Source organism: Centroberyx affinis, unplaced genomic scaffold, assembly GCF_046629955.1.
Source record: "Centroberyx affinis isolate AG114_WGS23_722 - 3 ecotype Tasmania unplaced genomic scaffold, CSIRO-AGI_Caff_v1 ptg002305l_1, whole genome shotgun sequence".
Taxonomy (NCBI): Eukaryota; Metazoa; Chordata; class Actinopteri; order Beryciformes; family Berycidae; genus Centroberyx; species Centroberyx affinis.
In genome coordinates this window covers 268,916-289,245 of record NW_027280577.1, presented here as the reverse complement: position 1 = coordinate 289,245, position 20,330 = coordinate 268,916, and the positions used below count along the sequence as shown (strand labels likewise).

General features: G+C 41.2%; 1 protein-coding gene across 1 annotated transcript in view; it reads left to right on the top strand.

Annotated features, from left to right (window-relative positions):
• Window positions 1-20,330, top strand: part of LOC139655559 (polycystin-1-like protein 2) — a 42,615-nt gene that overhangs the window by 9,255 nt on the left and 13,030 nt on the right. Inside the window, exons 9-26 of the mRNA XM_071532993.1 lie at window positions 218-401; window positions 945-1,062; window positions 1,232-1,373; window positions 2,194-2,613; window positions 2,806-2,948; window positions 3,566-3,751; window positions 4,403-4,540; window positions 5,775-5,912; window positions 6,005-6,129; window positions 6,724-6,844; window positions 7,048-7,179; window positions 9,086-9,199; window positions 15,051-15,165; window positions 15,304-15,494; window positions 15,586-15,816; window positions 16,888-16,989; window positions 17,495-17,673; window positions 18,568-18,714. Coding sequence (XP_071389094.1) covers window positions 218-401; window positions 945-1,062; window positions 1,232-1,373; window positions 2,194-2,613; window positions 2,806-2,948; window positions 3,566-3,751; window positions 4,403-4,540; window positions 5,775-5,912; window positions 6,005-6,129; window positions 6,724-6,844; window positions 7,048-7,179; window positions 9,086-9,199; window positions 15,051-15,165; window positions 15,304-15,494; window positions 15,586-15,816; window positions 16,888-16,989; window positions 17,495-17,673; window positions 18,568-18,714 — 2,926 coding nt within the window. The remainder of the gene's footprint in view (window positions 1-217; window positions 402-944; window positions 1,063-1,231; window positions 1,374-2,193; window positions 2,614-2,805; window positions 2,949-3,565; window positions 3,752-4,402; window positions 4,541-5,774; window positions 5,913-6,004; window positions 6,130-6,723; window positions 6,845-7,047; window positions 7,180-9,085; window positions 9,200-15,050; window positions 15,166-15,303; window positions 15,495-15,585; window positions 15,817-16,887; window positions 16,990-17,494; window positions 17,674-18,567; window positions 18,715-20,330) is intronic.

Here is a 20,330-nt window from a genome sequence, read left to right as displayed (position 1 = left end):
ATAAGTACTTTGAAAATGACGGGATCAAACCAATGGCAGAAAATCATAATCTTAAAAGTTTCTATTAATTAGTAAAACACTGAAAAAGAAGTAGAGTATGTGCAGACTAATATCAGAATGTTTTACAAGCTGGTCATTGGTCCTAAATGTTTTTTTAAATCTGTCTGTCAATTGCTATTGCAGTAATATAATGACTTTTATCCACTTTAAACCACAGAGCACCCTTGTAAATGCCAAGGAAAATGGCAGACAGAGACTCATACCATCAAAGGAAATTGCCTACCAGATCCATTTCAATATTTTAAATATAAGGTTAAGGCGACGAAGGAAAAAAAGAAAGCGCCGGACACTGCATCCATATGTATCACTTTTATGCCCAAATTCATCAAAAACAAGCTAAGGTATTTATCCATTTCCATTTTTGAAACTGATCTTATCTGATCACTGACATTCATAAGGATCAGCCATGTTCTTACCACCAAATCTGATTCAGAATTGTACATCCTACAATATTATCTTAGTGAAAAAATCCAAAAAGGGTGGAGCACCCTTGAATATGCTTGAATCATCTGATGTCTTTGAAACAAGTGGTGTGATCTGCCACGTCCGCACTAATATCACATGATTCCGAAAATTCTTCACTTCATTGGAAAAAAATAAGTATTTCACGTCTTTTAGGATAAAATTTCAGCACTGAGTGTGAGAGTAAAAGGCTTTTTTGCAATGTGAACATTTCCAAATCATGAATTACCACAGCACATTATGTAGGCCTCCCTAAATTGAAACTGTTGATTGACCTTGGAGTACAATGAAGAATTAGGTTTTTGTTTCAAATCAGTGAAATACATGGTTATACTAGACAGCAAACTGGAGATTTGAAATATTTTGTGCGTGTGATATGTCACTGGTTTTGATCTGTCATACTAAAACTATGTTTGTTTCAGTTGTGAGGCGGGGTGTGACCCAGTGAATGAGAACACAGACGTAAAAATTAAATTGGAATGTGATGATTGTCAAGTCGTTTGGAATATTGAGGATCCAAGACAGAATAACAAATGGGAAGTAAGTCTGACAAATCAGCAAATCGAGTAGCTACATTATTTCTGATTTGATGAGAGTTTGCAGAATTTTAAGATTAGATGATTTGTTGTTAAAATTGTTTGATTAAAAACTTGTTTATTAAAAAAATGTTTATTGAGGAAGCGATTTTGAATAATAATTATTTGTACAGGCTGAGACGAAGAGCTGCTACAAAGACAAAAAGAAAAAGCCACTTATAGAGAAACAAGATGGCGGCATTGAGTACACTGTGAAACATAACTACCTTACAATGGCCAAGTCAAAGGATCAGGATGTCGTTGTGGTGGCTTATAGTGAGTATACATTACTCAGTAAAAGTATGTCATGGCTGCTGTATAGTTTTTAGAAAGGAAATTTTAACATCTAAAATGTCAAAAAACTTGATGATATACCTTTATTACTGAATGAATAAAGTATTCTCAGATGAAAACTTAACCCCCCCCAGGGGTTAATTGTTCTCACATTACTGCAAAAGGTTATTTTTGGATATGATATTAAAGTTAAAATAATAAAACAATACAAAAAAAAGAAAAAAGATAGAGGGCACCACTATACTAAGGTACTGTATATTACCAGCATAAAGATCCCTTATCAGCAGTGATAGGGCATCTGTAATCTGTATTTTCTGGCATAATTTTGCTCCACTCATATTTATGATGGCAGTGGGAAACGTGTTTGGCACAGTATTAGAGTTTGCTCCATGAATAATCAGTTTGGATGGTACCAGGCAAATGGATATATGGCTAACATCATTGTCATGCTCTTCAACCTATTGGGGTGTGATTATTTAAATTCTATCAGCAGTGATTAGAGCTGGCCAAGCCCTCTAAAGCAGCTTTTCTTCAAAATGAGTCACAGGCCAATTTTTTTTCCATGCCCACATCACAAAACTACTGAGATGATGAAGGATCAAGGTTGAGAGTAGGTTTCTCATTTGGGTCGCCAGTGCAGACCCACTTCAATTTGGAGAGTTTTTCCTGTTTTGACCGCAACCTGATTATGAGCCATCATCACTATTTCATTAACTGTAACAAACCTGATTTTACAAAATACACCTTGCAGAATCCTTCATTTCATTTTGATCACACATCATCATTATCTCATATCCCGCAGGTAAAAATAAACCTTTATTTTCAACATACACCATAAAGATATCATCGTCTGCAAAGAATCCAGCTGCTATCACCAAAACACCGTTCGGCTCTGTTACGACAGCCAAACCCAAAGCCACTCCACAAAAACCCTCTGGAGCCACTGCTGGCACTGCAAATAAATCACCTGGCAGTATCACTACCGCCACGAAAACTCCTTCTGCAACTTCCGGCAACTCTGGCAGCGCCACTAAAAGTTCTTCTGCAACTTCTGAGAACTCTGGCAGCACCACTAAAGGTTCTTCTGCAGCTTCTGGGAACTCTGGCAGCCTTTCATGTAGCATATCACCTCCAAATGGAACTGTCCTTGATGCTTTCAATATAACCTGCAAGACTGAAATTTCCTGTCCTAACTGCCAGTACTGTTTTAAGACTGATGAGGGTAAGTGTTCCAGCATGGCAAAGTTTCTGGGGTCAGTGGACAGAATTATCAAACTGTAAAAATCTCAAAGTTACCATATTCACTAAAATACATTGCACATCCATTCTTTATGGATTATTCTTCCAGAACTTTGTTAGTCTTGCCAAGGGCTATCTTCCTGTTTGAAACATATCTGTTTGCTCTCAATTTCAGGTAAGCATCTGCGTTGTAGTAAGAAAAATGAGGTAAAGTCTGTATTCCTTCCTTCTGGGGCGAGCATTTCCAATTATAGCCTGACTATCGTGGCAACTGCAAAAACTGGCAAGGACACATTCAGCACCACCATAACTACACAGGTTTGTAAAAAAAAAATATTAAAAAAAGATATAAAATAAATAAATAAAACGTGTGTCATTGCTCTTAGATGAATATCAATATGTATTGTACCTCCCAAAATCACGCTGTTTAGTAATTAAGAAAGGAATTAGTATTTTCCAGATGCCACATTTTCAGATTTTTTTTTTAATTACGATAAAAAATGTGTTTGAATGGTTTCAACATTGTTCCCATGGTAGTAAAATTTGCTTCTTGTCAGACCATGTATATTTTTTAATTCATTTAAAAAAACAAAATTGCTCTAGTAAGGATTTCATATAAGAGAAATATGCTCCACTGAAACAACATTACACTTACATTTTAAACATTTAGCCGAAGCTCTCATCCAGAGTGACTTACAGTGCAACAGTAGAATAAGCTTCAATTCCTACATCATGTATATTAAAAGCAAGTAAGAGTAAAGAGTGAAAGCATCAGCCGTAGTGCCCTTAAAATATTCCTGTAACTGTTGAATGATCATGTCAGAGAGAAGCATTGGGAACAATAATAGAATAAGAGCTGAGAGAGATAGACTGTACCTCTCCATTACACTACTGTAAGAAAACTGCCGTTCTTTTATTTCATTGTTTCTCCTCAGGTGCTGGACTCCGCAGCAAACTCCAGCTCCTCAGTCAAGGACCTCCAGTCTGCAGTGAAGGATACTGTGGCTCAGTTAAAGGACCAAGGCCTGCTGTCAGGAGAAACTCTGGGACAGATGTTCCACTCTGTGGCTGCAATACTCAATGGCCAATCTGATAAATCACAAAAAGCTGCTAGGCAAAAGGTATACGGATAGCACACAATGCACACAGGAGTGAAATAGATCACTGAAGCCCCTTTCACACTGGTCAAAAAACCCACTATCATCTGGCTTTTGTCTTCAGTGTGAAAGGGTACAATCGGCATTCATTCCCAGGTCAAATTTTAAAAACCTGCATTTACGCGCTAATTTTGGTGTAAAAAGGGTATGAGATTGTTGTTCTAGATAATGATTTAAAATCCTGTTTTCCTCATAACAAGTGAAAAAACGCTACAGATGGATGGAAGAGATGCATTCACTTGTTATGAGAATTTTCTTGAAACAAATGACATTATCAGAAAATAAGGCATATGGCATGTAACTTGATTCAAGAAAATCCTTCAACCAAGTTTATTTGCAGTGGAAACTTGATAAAGATTTTAGGGTACTATACCAGAATGAATGATTGTTAAGATGGACTTTGCAGTGTATTGGTTAAGGCAAGGTAGGCATTTGGTTTTGAGATGACAGATCTGTGACCCACAATGAGAATATATAGCTGCACTCAGTGATAAGAGAACATTTTAGATACGTCAGTGGAGTGGAAGTGATTCTTATTTGAATGGATTCATTAAATATGTTGTCTTAAATATGTAAATGCTTGAAAAGCAAACTTGTTGTGGATGTCTCTGGAAGCTTCGTGAGCAGATGCTGAACGGAATGATGAGCGTGGTGACAGACGATCCCAGCAAGACTCCGCAGCAGGTTCAGGTGATGGCCAGAGGGCTGGCTGGGATCGTCAAGAAAGGCACTGAACTCAGCCTCTCTGCCCAGGTACAGTAAAACCCCACACATCAACATTAGAATGTGACATCATGGTCAGCATCACAGAACAGTTCTTCCCAACGTGGGACACAGGCCCCCCAAAGGGTCTCCTAAAAAGCATCTTGGGGTGGCCTCAGAAAAGAAAATTAAGGCAGAGGAGGGAGGTTCAGTCAGGAGAGACTAGGTTGAATGCTCAAATGAAAACTTTATTCAGAAGCAAAACATGTTGGAAACTTTGGTGTAAGCTCCATGATGAAACTCCTCCCATTCATGAAGTTAGCAGTACATCCATGGATGTACTGCTAACTTCCTCGGGAGCCTTGATGTTGGTGGTGGTGGGGTGGAGGAGGGGCGAAGGTAAGCACAGTGACTGGAATGACAGCAGCATACAGCATAGTTCTGTGAGTAGCACAACAACATAGCAGGTGACTTGTATATACTCCCTGCCACTTAGACAATCGGCTCTCTGAAAAAGAGTGGGAAAGTGACGGCTAACTAACTGGTTCTCTGAAAAAAGAGGGAAAGTATTCACCAACTCTGATTGGGTAAAGAGAAAGCATGAATGAAACTAGAGGTGGGTGGATTTAAGTAGTCTTCCTGATTGAATTTGTGTATAAACTTCACTAATTATCTATATATGCCAGTTCCACGTCAGATGTTCACTAAAAGCTAATAATTTCTTCCATGCCCCATTACCAACCGATTACCATTCGGAAGTTACATGCCTTTTTATGAGAAGCCACGCCCATTACCACACACCCCTTTGGCCAATTGGTGTGAAAAGTTAATTAGTTCTTGCTTGCCCCATGACCAAACCTTCCACAAATTTTCATGCAAATCCGTTAATAACTTTTGGAGTTAACCTGCTAGCAGACAAACAGACAGACAGAACCGGGTGAAAACATAACCCCAGTCCAACTCCGTTGGCGGAGGTAATTAAATCCTGACAATTGACAATTGATCCAGCGCACTTTAGCCACTCTTTTGTTGAGGATAGGTGTAGGTCTATTTTACTAAGGGCACAGATATGATCAGAAAGGACAATTAAAATGACAAAGGACAAGGACAGATAAATCCTGATTTAACTTTAACTGATAAAGTTAATGAAGAGCAATGTTTGTTTAAAAGACATTTGCTCAGCCCTGTCTGTAATTTGTATGTGTACTGGGGGTTGGGTATCAGAACTGAGGCCCTAGAAATGTGTCTTTATGATTATCTGAGTAATGTTGCCTCCCACCACTAGAAAGAGGCTTCATTAATGGTTGCAAGTCTCAGCTCCTCCCTCCTCTTGGATGCTGGCAAAGATAACAAGAAAGAAATACACACTGCAGCCATCACCATTGTGGAGGCAGCAAGCAATATCCTGGCCTATGCTTCTAATGTGAGTCGTTTCACCTTCAAACAATATTTTCAGATGACTGACAAAAAGAACTGGCCTCCCCGGTCCTAAATGACTTGTCTTATCCTTTGCAGAAAAGCATCTCTGATGATCTTCTCAATGCTATGAACAATATACAGAGTGCATTGTTAAAAGCGCAAAAGGTTAACGAGGGGGCGGCTTTTGTCCAACAAGATCATATTGGTGTGTTAGTTCAGAGGTAAGTTAGGCAGAAGGTATAAAAAAAGCACTTCAAGTACAAGCTATGAATTAGACTGACATTACAGATTTAGTCTGTTATTTTTCTTAACTTGGCACTTAACTAGGAAGAATGTTTCCTTAGCTGTGCTTTGTTTTCCCCTAAAAACAGCATATTGTTTGTATTTCTCATTGAAAGTAGTGGGTAACACTAGATGCTCCCTCATTAAACTTGAATTAAACATATTAGCAAGCCGTTAAGTGCCAATAAAGAACCCTTTTTGTCATGAAACAAGGGGCTGGTGAAGAAAACTAGCAGACTACAATTCAAAATATAAATAGCTTTAATTTTAGGCTGGCTTTATACAATGCAACCTGTGTGCAATTAGTTGCACAAAACTACAAACTTTTACTTTGCAAATTAAACTTTTACTGTTGCTATGTCACCAAACTCATCCTCAACATTCCAAATGATCATACAAACCCAATTCATGATTTTCATTGGACAGTTCTCCTGCGGAACTCCAACACAACTAAGTTGCACAGACCTGAAGTTGCATTAAAGTTGGACCATGTAAAGCCAACCTTATTGCCTTTATATCTTCTTTTTCCCCAGAGTGACTCCAGGAAATTTGCAGAAGGAGTCTATACATATTCCACAGAGTTCCTCCCCCAGCTTTTCCCTCCCATCCCTACTTTCGAACATTATTCCTTCAGAAGAACCAGTAGATGTACGAGTAAGTCAGTAAGCGTGTGCATGTGCACATGCATGTGTGTGTGTATGTGTGTTCCTGTGTGTACACAAGTGTGTGTTCCTGTATGCCAGGGAGTTACAGAAGATGTACTATACGCTCGATTTCAATTTGCCTCAATCCCTCATACTTTGAGCTTGGTTGGCAATGTGGTTTGAACTTTGCTCTTTTAATCCGCTCTGACTCAGATGTTAAGCCTAAAGAAGAACCCATTCTCCTGGAGTGGAAGTGGAAACATCAGTGGCTTGATAGGTGCTCTCTCCCTCGCCAGAGAGAATGGCTCCAACATCCCTGTGGAGAACTTGACTGAGGATATCGAGGTCAGTGTACAGTAGCAGAGGATTCTGCTATCTTTCTGGTCTCTAATCTCCTCAAGACAGCATGTTCTCTACGAGGATAAAGGAAAGCCGGTTTTAAACAGCATGAGGGCTGCCAGGGGAGAGAAGTCTTTGTTATCTGAGAACAGACATAATTTCAACACTAATTATTGTAGAAGTTTTGTACTGGAAGGAGCACTTTAGCAATTTCACTGCTATTGAACACAGATAGGACTTCTGGAAACATCTTCTCAGGGCAGAAACTGTTATGATTGGCAGGGGTGTAGCCATAATTTCAGAAGTGAGGGGGACATATTGTTCAGGAGTAAGACGATTTTTATTGAATGATTTATTGAAAGATCCTCTCCCATTCACAAACAAATCAACAGATTTCAAATAACTCACAGTATTATAGGCCTATTCAACATAGTATATACACAAACTAAAGTCTACAGCCCGTCTTATTTGTTGAGCATAATATTCATGGCCATGATCTAGCCTAAGTGAAGCACCCAAACGTGTTTCTGCGCCTCTCCTTAGTGTCAGCAAAGAGAAAGTTGCACGCTCCAGAGAAGAGCATGCAACTTTTCTGTTTTTTATATTTAGGTTATAGTCTGAATATTGAGTGCATATTCTGCTACTCTGCCAATGAGGCTTAAATTGTACATTTTTAAGTCGTTTAAACCCTGCGATCTAATGACTACATGTTATGCTGTGTAGATGACTGTCACTTTGATCTTAGACCGGTTCCAGAGACAGTTCCAGCAGAGCTATCCTATGCGCAAAATGATAAGACATGCTTTGCCGTGCGCAATCAGCAGGTGTTAACGGCCACCGGCTCTTGATAAATCACGTCCACTACCAATTTCCATAAATTCCTCCCTTTATTTTGCGCCTCAGCCTTGGTACACCCACAAATGCATATGCAATTAGACCTCACCGCAAAAAATGGCCGTCTTAGTAGATCAGAAAACAAGTTTTCTGATTCTGAGTTTTAGCACCCACAATGCGATTTGCGGTGGCGCAAACCTTTAGTAGATCTGGGCCTAAAGCAGTTATAGGACTATAGGACTGAGTTATTATAGAAATACTGTAAGCGCACTTATTATTGGAAATGACTGAATGATATTAGAAACGGCAGCAGAGTGCGATTTGTAAAGAAAACACAGGGAGAAAGGAGGAATGAAATTGACAAATACAAGTGCAAACCGCTATCATACAAGTATTATTGTTTCCCTTAAGAAAAGAGAGAGAGAGAGAGAATTCTGAGTAGGAGAATGCCGTGGGAATATGCCTACCGCCACCGTGTTGTCACAAAATTAGTGCTGAATTTTGGAATAAAGTGCGGGGGACAGAGGGGACAGATACGGGAACTGCATGGGACGTGTCCCCCGTGTACCCCGTGTCCGCTACGCCCTTGATGATTGGTTTGATGAAGTTGGAATGGAAAATGGAGTTGGGATGCCAGTCATCTCATCAGGCCTCTCCTTTTCTCGCGCCTCCCTCCCACCTTCCAACCAGTACAACCAACTTTTTTTTACCAGTCGTTCAACAATCCATTTGGAGGAAGCATGTTTGGGATAGTAAGCCACAGTTAAATCATTGTAAATGACCAATCCAATTTCTACCTGATTCACAATGATAAAATGCAGGTTTAGCCAGAAAATTTCAGGTAGATGTTCGGCTTGTATACCAACAATCAGCTGAGGCCAAATATTGGTACAACATTGCCAATCATGACACTTAATAGCTAAAATAGCGCCTTATGTTCACTTTGGACTATCTCTCTGATAAAATAGTTAAAATCCTCTGCTAGAACACAAAATATTTGCATTAACAAACATTACATTTGCAAACAAAATGAGAACTGTCTCTGGTTCAGATTGCTGACATCTTGCCTGGTCCACAGGTTCTCTTGCCAAGGCCTATTGGAGAGCAGGTGAACAACTCTGTCCTGGACCTGAGGAACTACAGCACGATGGCCATCAATGTTCCTTCTCCAGACACTACACTGGTGTTAAAGGTCCAGTGACATCTCCATTTTAAAAACCGGATGTGTTATGAGCACTTATTTTGGAAAATTTCATGTTGTACTTTGGTCCATCATGACACAGTGGGCAATTTTTTTTTTCTTTTTTGCAATGTTCATTTTTGGTAACTTCACACTCAAAATATGAGATCATGATACCAAAGCAGGTAGTTAATAGGTAGTAAGAAGCTAGCTACTAGTAGTGCTGCACGTCCTGATTTTGCTGAGTTAGAGCCGTCCCAGGGTCATCAAGGGCGGTGCTTGCCTTAAATCTGTTCAGCCAATGCATGATGTCCCTGAGCCAACACACCTACATTATTAGTCCATGGGCCAAAGCCCAAAATTTCACTTGTCGGTACCACTCAAGGTGGCAAAATCTAGTTACAAATTTTGAAAAGGTACATGTCCATAGATGATATTTTGGTATGATAACCATTGCTGAATGGTAGCTTTGTCACAGTAATCAGCTCATGAAGTTAACCACCCCCTACAATAAATTGGATTGTAGGCGCTGATACATATCTTAATTTAGGCTCATTTTCAGGACCTTTAGTCAGGTTTTATGAGAATATGTTTGATATCATTTTAAAGGGTAGCTTCTTAGCTTTCATTCAAGCCCACTTGTGAGTCTGTCTGACAAATAAAGAGGTCACATGGGCTCTTCAAAGTGTCAATGACATTCATTTTTCCACAATTTTCGCCTAAACTATAGTCTTTATTTGAGCACTGTGACATCTAGGAACATCACAGACACAAACATCAAAAACTGGAATACTCACAGGACTGTAAGGATTCAGAAAAGATATAATCTACCCATACTATCCCATCGTGAGGGGTGATTTTGGGTCTTAAAGTAGAAGAATGACTTCTCGAGGGAAATCTTATGTTCTTGATTGTGAGTAATATTGTGAATTGTGAATGATTGTATTGTGAACTGGCCATAGCACATAGGCCTTCTATTTAATGACACATACTACTCTTCAGACAATTCCCTAAAGAATTTCAATGTTCAATAATTTACTGCCATTTCACCAAGAGGTTGCTAGGAATTTGTCTTAATGTGCTCTGGACTAGTGATTCTCAACCTTTTGTCTCTCGGACCCAAAGCTGAGAATATTTTAATTGCTAGATATGATTTTTTGGAACCCCCTGAAGGACACCTGGTGGTCCCCGGACCCCACTCGGAGAACCACTGCTTTGGACAAGACATACATTAAACAACCCTGTTCTATTTCACACAGGCTTCGCCCTCTAACGGGGCTTTATTTGCTCAACCACTCATCTAGTCACCTCAGCGCACTGAAAATGAGTAATGTGATGGAGTTGTCATTGTATCGTGAACTGGCCATAGCACATGCCTCAGGCCTTCTACTTATAATGCCACAGACTACTCTTCAGACAATTTCCCAAACAATTTTAAGATTCAGAGCTCTATTGGCTTAGGGGACTAAGTCTGATGACTTCAATCCCTTCCCTGCACCAACACGTTAACAACATACTGTATCACCAGCCTGAATTGACTGTAAACACCTTGGTCAGCCAGGGGGGGCGGACCAACACTACACTCCTACGTGTTAGCACTTGAGTCACCTAGCGCCGGACGACTCGGGGATGGTCTCAACAGTGCCCCAGTATGTTAAGACTTCAGCACAACAGGTCTCTCACTCACAGGTCTTGGGTTCCAGTTCCTTGTCCTGAACACTGACCCTGAGAGACCCAGACACATCCAACAGATAAAATCTGATAAATGGACAGGGTGTCAACCACAGCCACACTCCTTATAGAACGTGTGGCTGTGGGAGGCTCCCTCCAACGCATACGCCTGAGAAATGCCGTCGCAGAGCCAATGGGCCAGCCCCTATTTTCACAGGGGCTTGCCAGCCACCCTGTGTGCATAGCACACAAACAACTGTTGTGTGCACCTGCACATTCCACATAACATGCCAATGCATTTACTGGACATAAGCAATGCAACCTCTCCATCCTCTCCCCTTCATGAGAAGTGGGATAAAATGCATCCAGTTGAATCATCCAAGACCTAAATTTACTCCTAATGTTCTTAGGCACAAGGATGGATTCTCTGAGTCTGTGGTGCCACTCAGGTATCCAAGTATCAGCATACAGCTGGGGTGGACCAAAAGAGCACACAAATCACACACCCTCTTAGCCGAAGTCAAAGCAAGCAGCAACGTGACCTTGACTGACAACAACTTATCAGAGGTCTGCCCAGTGGGCTTGAAAGGACCTCGAGGACCACGGGCAACTCCAACTGGGGGGCAGCGGAATGCATCACCGGGTGTTTCCTCCTAGCCCCCTCCTAACGTTTCAGGAGAGGGTGGCCAAAAACCGACCTCTCTCCAAGCCCCTCATCGCTGATGCATAAACCTTAATGGTAGAAAGCGCCAGTCTCTTCAGTAGGAGCTGGAGGAAAGAGACCAATTGAGCTAGTCAATGGATCAATGTCCCCACACCATTTCCTGCATTTTCTTGCCTTGTAGCCAGTAGTCCAGGTCGCTTCTGGCTATTCAGGGTATGGTCACCAGGTGTTGTTTGTGCCATCGTGGGTCCGAACTCAGTCTGGCAAACCACCTCTACAGGCGTCTCATGTGCAGCACCATTGGAACCAAATGGTGAGCTGCTGAGAAGAGACCAAGAAGGTGCATTACAGTAAGTACTGTCATGAACCTGTCATGCTGCACCATTGAACTGACTCCGCAATAGCTGTCTGTCTGAGTTCTGACAGACAAGCTCTCAGGATGGACGAGTCAAGCTGCAGGCCCAAAAACAGTGTCTGCTGGCACGGTTGAGGTACGCTGTTCTTCCAGTTGACCGCAAAGCCTAATGTCCTAGGGTCCTGCACCAATTGGATCATGTGAGACATGGCCCATTCTTTGGACCAGGCCATGAGGATTAGGTCATCTAGATATAAAGAGACCCGTATTCCCGACGGCACAGCGATTGAAGTGCTGTATCCACACAAGTGGAAAAGATACAGGGGACTAGGGAATAGCCAATGGTAGTCTGCTGTGCACATTCGGAATTCGGAATGTCCTCTGTGTGATGTACACGTTGAGTGAGCGGAGTACAGACCACTTTCCTGTCCTGCTGAGGAACTACAGGAATAGCGTCTTTCTGTAACAGTTCCTGGACTTCCCTGAACAGGGTGTCCACGTCCTCTGGCAAGGTCATGACAGACTCTCTCATTCCTGTGAACGAGGTGGGATGCTACGAAACTGGAGTGCATAACCCAATCTAAGCATCCTGTCCATCCATTCTGTCAAAACGAAGTGGCTCCGCTATTTGTGATAAAACTCTGTCAGGGGTTGGGTGGCAAGCTGTGGAATGGAGGCTATAAAGCTTTTATATACAACCTCGGCCCTCTTTGCCATCAGTCTGGTGAGGTTGTTCATCTGTCCCAGTAAGCGGGACACCAGATACAACTCTTGTGGTCTTGCTTGTTGGTAGCTGCGACAGGAACACACCCAACAGGTTGTTTGCTGCCGTTGCCGACTGGGCCTGCCAGGTAGAAAATTTTAGCAGGGGGAGCAGGCTTCCTGCTTCCCGACCAGCCAGCAGAACCAGGTGAAAAGTGGGCAGCCAGCATGTCGTCTAGTGGAGGATGCCATGACGCAAAACGTCCTATTTCCTTTTCACTCTGGTGTAGTCGGAGAAGCCGGAGACAGAAGCCACGATGCCTCCACACACTTCCAAGTTTCATCCAGCATGGGGGCGCCAAAAATCGGCCTTGTATCGGCCGCGTCTGTGGGATGGGTTCATCCACCATATCCGGGTGGGGGCAAGCCAATGCTAGTGGATCTGTGACCGGGGCAGAGGGGCAGGGATTGGCAGAGCCGCCACCACATTCTGCCTCACCGTCGGTGCAGCGGAGCTGGTTCTCGGGAGAACACTGGTAGCACTGGAAGTGCTTCCATTATTGCTGGCACCGCACAAAACACAGAGCCCACCAGTCAATGCACTCCGCCAGGTCAGCTACCCCATCTGCAGCTTGTTCAGGCCAAGGCAATCGAAGCATTCCACAGCAGCGACCAGACTGGGGCATGTTGGACAGTATTTTATCAATCAATGGCATCCAAGGCAACGTTGTTCGTCAGAGTACTGATGAAAAGTGGATGCTGAGTAATGAGCTGCTCGCCTTATATAGGGTGAGGCCTCGCAGAGTTGACTAGGCTCATCCTGATTGGCTGAGCGTATGTGTGCATATTTTCAGTGCGCTGAGGTGACTAGATGAGTGGTTGAGCCAATAAAGCCCCGTTAGAGGGCGAAGCCTGTGTGAAATAGAACAGGGTTGTTTAGTGTATGTCTTGTCCAGGGCAGTGGTTCTCTGAGTGGGGTCCGGGGACCACCAGGGGTCCTTGAGGGGGTCCCAGGGGGTCCTCAGCAAACTGATGAATTGTTGTGAATTAAACTTCACCATTATTTAATTTACAAGAAGTTAACACAATTAGAGAATGTAGGAGAATGACTGTTTTGATCATAGTTTCACTGTTATCTCTCTACCTGCATTATAGTCATGGAATTCTGGACAAAAAAATCATATCTAGCAATTAAAATCTTCTCAGCTTTGGGTCCAAGAGGCAAAATCTCATCAAATGGGGGTCCATGGCTCTAATGTGGACTAAATTAGGGGTCCTTGATATAAAAAAGGTTGAGAATCACTAGTCCTGGGCACATTAAAACAAATTCCTAGGAACCTCTTGGTGAAATGGCAGTAAATTATTGAACATTGAAATTCTTTAGGGAATTGTCTGAAGAGTAGTATGTGTCATTAAATAGAAGGCCTATGTGCTATGGCCAGTTCACAATACAGTCATTCACAATTCACAATACTACTCACAATCAAGAACATAAGATTTCCCTCGAGAAGTCATTCTTCTAATTTAAGACCCAAAATCACCCCTCACGATGGGATAGTATGGGTAGATTATACCTTTTCTGAATCCTTACAGTCCTGTGAGTATTCCAGTTTTTGATGTTTGTGTCTGTGATGTTCCTAGATGTCACAGTGCTCAAATAAAGACTATAGTTTAGGCGAAAATTGTGGAAAAATGAATGTCATTGACACTTTGAAGAGCCCATGTGACCTCTTTATTTGTCAGACAGACTCACAAGTGGGCTTGAATGAAAGCTAAGAAGCTACCCTTTAAAATGATATCAAACATATTCTCATAAAACCTGACTAAAGGTCCTGAAAATGAGCCTAAATTAAGATATGTATCAGCGCCTACAATCCAATTTATTGTAGGGGGTGGTTAACTTCATGAGCTGATTACTGTGACAAAGCTACCATTCAGCAATGGTTATCATACCAAAATATCATCTATGGACATGTACCTTTTCAAAATTTGTAACTAGATTTTGCCACCTTGAGTGGTACCGAAATCTGGTCTGGCCCATGGACTATATGTCCCCAGGTCAAAGTTAGGCATGATGTCTCTGAGTCAACACAAAAGTATGAAATCCATGCTTGCTAGCTAGCTAAGTGGTATGCAAGCTAAGATATCCAGACTACTTCCATAACTTTGCAACTTCGCAACATTAAAAAATATTCTGAGGCAACTGTTCCAAGTATTTTAACAGTATGAAAACACATTAGCAAGTAAAGTAGCAATGGTTATAGCCAAGTTAGGTAGCAAGCATGCTAACATTAGCTAAATTAACTATTTTAATATGTTGAATTTTTTAGCATTTTTATTGCAGTCTATTTTAACCACTTTTTCATTATTTTATTATTACATATATATGATTATTGCCTCTAGTATTCTGGAAACATTCAGGTTTTGCATTGCTGAGAATTTGCACTAACTATGTCAGTATACCTTTAAAGATGGAGCCTTCAGAGGATCCTTTACCCTTCAAGCTGTTCCTCGGTCATAAGGAGTATCCCACCGATACAAATTACGTAGCCATGACGCAGATGCCTCACCAGGGAGATACACAAGGTAACAAATCCCTTACTGATGGAGATGGGATGTTTGTAAGTATAATACCTTTTAAATTTGATTTTTGATGCCATCAGTGTGTGTGTGTGTCTGTGTGTGTGTGTGTGTGTGTGTGTATGTATGTGTGTCTTGATACAGAGGAGAGATACACTTGGCTACTGGACCCCAAGGATTTGAAAGGAAACACTGGAGTACACTATCTTGTGGTGAGACCCATAGTGGGCCCGGGAATAAAATTCATCGATGCCAGTTTATCCATAACCTCCATTGCTTCCCAGTGTAAATACTGGGATGAATCACAATCAGATTGGAGCGATAATGGATGCAGGGTAAGTACAGTAATGAAGTCTACCAGTCAGTCATCACATGTTTCTCAAACTTTACTAACATTAAATGCCTTATTTGCCACTTTCTTGCAAGGTTGGTGTTCAGACCACGCATTTGGTGACTCAGTGCCTCTGCAACCACCTGACTTTCTTTGGGAGTTCTTTCTTTGTCACTCCTAACCTTGTTGACCCGTCACGCACGGCTGAGTTGTTTGCGACCTTTGCCGAGAACCCAGTGGTCGTGTGCTTTGTGGGTGCCCTCTTTGTGGCTTATCTCTTGGTTCTTGTGTGGGCACGCAGAAAAGACATTCAAGATACAGCCAAGGTATGTTTCAAACAGCAGAGCCAAGGCCACTGTCAGCCAACACTGATGAATTAAGCGACATGTCATCCAATTTATAGTCCTTTGCCCTCTAAGGTATGGTAGTGGAAATTAGGTGATAGAGAAGTAGATGAAAGTAGGACCATCCAGCTTTTACCACCCTGAATTTCCCACATTTTCAATGGCTTTTAAATTTATTGTGAGCTAATAATATGCATACACATTTCTGCACATACCAGCAGACAAGTCCAGAGGTTCGGGAAGTGGGCTTAAGAGAAGGATGCCACTTCAAATCCCCAGACTAGCTGGGAAATACTGGAGCAAAGTGAGTGCTACACCTCCAGATGCCCTTGAGCAAGGCACTTAATATCCAACTACTCCAGTGGAGCTGCTCCGTGGCCAACAGTTTTGTGATTATCTATTGATCTATCTGTCTTTATCCATCTTTACAGAGAGTTACAGAGAGACTCTTTAGAAAGAGTTACAGCCATAGTTATATCTCTATGGTTACAGCAGACTGGAGTCCTGGAAGTTTCCCAGTAGGCTGATGGACAGGTGGGCCAGCACTGAACCAAGCAAGACCCCAATACATAAAAAGTTCCGCCTATTTGGCTAGTCATGTGTCCTGTTTAATCCTGTCTCCATACAGAGAGAAACAGGGGATTAAGATGCTTGTCAACTAGATTGTATTGTAAGGATTTTAGATACTTTTTTTTTGACCATTAAACTGTATGTGTGCTGTATGTCCCTATGTGTACTGTATGTCTAAGAGCAAGGACCACAATGGAAATAAAATTTTTTGTGTATTCCTAGATGATTTTAGAATGCATGTATAAGGTACAATGTATTTTAATCAATTGTCAAAAAAACTAAATTAAACTAAACTAAAATGACAAGGTGGTAAATGGACTGGGAAAGGATTTCCTATTATGCCCAAGTTTCTGAGATGTGAGCTTTAGGAGTCATGCTTTATCTCTAGTAATAATTTGTTCTGGGTAGGTTGTCATGGGAATTTTTTTTTGTTTTTATCCCAGTCCACCCCTGCATTTCTCAGTGAGATTTTTCTTGTTCCAGGTGAAGGTGATGGTGCTGGAGGACAATGACCCCATGGATGAATACCGCTACATGTTGAGTATCAGCACTGGGCATCGGCGAGGAGCCTCAACCTCCTCTCAGGTCAATGTGTTGTCAATTCCACCCTATACCAATCAGCAATCAGGATTATGCTCCTCATCATTTGTGTTACACAAATGGGAGGTCACCCCTTTTTGCTGTTCTTAAATCGCCCCTTGCTTAAATATTATAAGTTTGTTTAGTTGCCTTTCCCTTTGTCTACTGTTTCCTCTTTCAGTTCAATTAAGTATAGCTTATGTTAAGTTTTGTTTGAATGGCATTGTTTTTATCTACCCAAAGAAACCGAACAGTAAATGCTCAAATACATGGACGAACATGCTTGGTGGTCAGTTTTTATGGGCATCCATGGTGGGTGTCGTTTAGAAAACCCTTGTTACTGAGCAGCGTTTGTCGGCATCCCCATGGATACCTTGAACCCCTACTTTTGGAGCCCTCTGTGTTCATTGTTTGTCAATTTTAGTCGTTAGTCACCCCCAATAAGAAGCATTGCTTTAATTTCAGTTCTAGGGAATGTAACATATACTGTACTATATTGTTTTGTTATTAGGTGATGATAACTCTGCTGGGTGCGGAGGGAGACAGTGAGCCACACCACCTGACAGATCCAGAGAAGTGTGTGTTTGAGAGAGGTGCGGTGGACGTGTTCCTGCTGACCACACCCTTCTCCTTGGGAGACCTGCAGAGCATCAGGCTGTGGCACAACAGCTCAGGGGGGCATCCTGCCTGGTAGGGAAGGGACAAGCATGTTAGAGCCACTGGAAAAGGGAAATCACTTTTCAAATTTATGTTTTGTGATTTGTTCCTGATCAGAAACATATAAATCATGAAATTTATTTAAACTTAATCTGTATGGATTATAAAGAACATTGCGATGCACTGTACATACTGTAAGTGTATCCTGGCTACCAATCAATCTTTTTTGCACAAGCTGATTCATTTTTTTGTTTAAACTGTTTAAACTGCTTCAATCCCACCTACCTAAATCATATTTTGCGCTGTGCGGCTGGCACTATTTTCCAGTACCATACCCAGTCAATTTCTGTTTGAATGAGTTGAGAAGGGAGAAACGGTAACTTTCCAATGGGCTCTTGACCTTACAGATGAACTGAATGCCATTGCTCATACTCCTTTTCAAGAGAGAAAAATTACTTCAAGTAGGATGCATTTTCCATTTCATGTGACAGTCACAAATAAAAAGTTTGCTGAGTACAGAGGGAGAAAGTGAGCCAGTGGGTTTAGGTTTAGAGGCAGTGAGTTAGAGACAGTAAGTTTAAGTTTAACGTAAGCTTAACAATTAAACTTTTATTTGATTTTTACTCTCCAATGTCTACAGTGCAGTCCATTGGTTTCTTGATTGATGTCTTCACACAAACACTATGCCATAGAGAAGTACATCAAAACTGCATGTGATGCACATTATGTATGCTTTTGTTTCTCTTGGTTCTGCCCTTAAGTCACTTCAGTGGAACCTTTTAAACACCTATATTAATTTATTAATTTATTAGCCTCTCTTGGTAACCGTAACCAAGGATTACTTTAAACAACGGTGACATTTGACAGAATGCAATTTGTGATTTGACAGTTGTTGATTATAACTATCTAAATTGAGTTTTCTCTCAGGTATGTGAACAAGGTCATGGTGCAGGATTTACAGACTGAGCAGAAATGGCAATTTCTTTGTAACTCCTGGCTTGCCATTGACGTTGGTGATTGCACTCTCGATAAAGTTTTCCCTGTTGCAACAGAGGTGGATTTGAAGAAGTTCAGGTAAGAGAAATTACAAAATTACACACACACACACACGCACGCATGTGTGCTCTAGGCTCAGCATGATCAGAGCCTGCTGTGTGGCATAGGGCGGTTTGCCTCAGGACAACAAATGATCAATATTACAGAAAAGAGCAGGCTGTCCTTACTGGACCTAACAGTGGCTTTCTGTCTGAGTTTTCTGAATCTTTAACCTTGGTAGTGGTAAAACTTTGAAGAGTTGTAATTGTTAGTGATCTTAATATTCATGTTGATGATGCTTCAATTAATTTTGCTATCAAATTTTTTGAATATCACTGAAACATTTAATTTAATCCAACATGTGTCTGATTAAATGCACAGCTGTGGTCACACAGCTGTGCATTGCTGTGCACAGCAAATTTAGTTTTTGCCATTGGCTTAAATGTGAAAGCTCTCTGTTTTGACGGTATCTGTTTCTGATCACAGGTGTATTGGTTTTAATTCTTCTTTTAGAGATGATATTTTACAGCAAAAACGGATAAACAGATCATCTGCTCCTGTATCTTTAATGTTCAATCTGCTATTACATTTTCATTGGCCTTTGCCCAGTTAAATGAAACAGAACAAAGCATCTCTCTGCACACATGAATGATCTGGTTAGTGTCTTTAATAAACTGCACCCCTGAAAACCAGATCTTCTTAGTTAATCCATCTCCATGGTTTAATGACACAGCAGAGGCCCAAACAGGTACACAGAAAAGCTAAATAAGAACACATTTGGAAGAAAAACAAGATACAAATTGGTTACGATATTAAAGGAAAACCAGGTACCAAAAAGTGGTTAAAGATGCGAGAGCGCCATACTCCTCCATAAATCATGGGTACTTTTCAACATAATAGACTCCGCTGTGTGTTATTGTAGCCTCCCCAGATAAATGTGAGGTGTTCTTGGTTTTCTTTACCAAAAACATAGACAAAATTACTGCTATAAGTTGTGATGGGCGTGGAATAAAATGCCTATTGCAGGTTTGAATGGGGAATTTAATACCAGCAGCAGTGTGATGTCAGACTCCTGAAGTCTATTTTATCTCTCATAAATATTTATTTGAACACTGCTATGTTCCCCTCTAGTCTTCCCCTCTACCAACCCATCCTGATGAAACTGAGCATAGATATCTCAACTCCTAACAACCATAGACCTATGTCTAAAGAGATGTTTCTAAAGGTTTAGAAAAAGTTATTCTCATGCAACTGTTATCTTTTTTTAATAACATTTTTGAGAAATTTTAATCAGGTTTTAGGCCACTACATATGAGACCACTTAGATAGCCCTTCTCAAAGTGATGAATGACCTGAATTGTAACAGCAGATGCTCAGCTCTAATCCTTTTGGACCTTAGTGCAGCATCAATGCAGCAATATATTTATCTCATCACTGAATTGGATCAGATCCCACCTTTCGCATAGAACCTACATTGTTATGATAGGGAATTCATCATCTTCCTCAGCAGATATCGCCTGTGGGGTCCCTCATGGACCAATTCCTTTTATCCCACTGCATGCTCCCACTTGGCAACATCATTCATAAGTATGACCGTCTCTTTCCATTGCCATGCAGACGATACCGTTGTGCCTCCCGTTAAAACCTCAATTAAC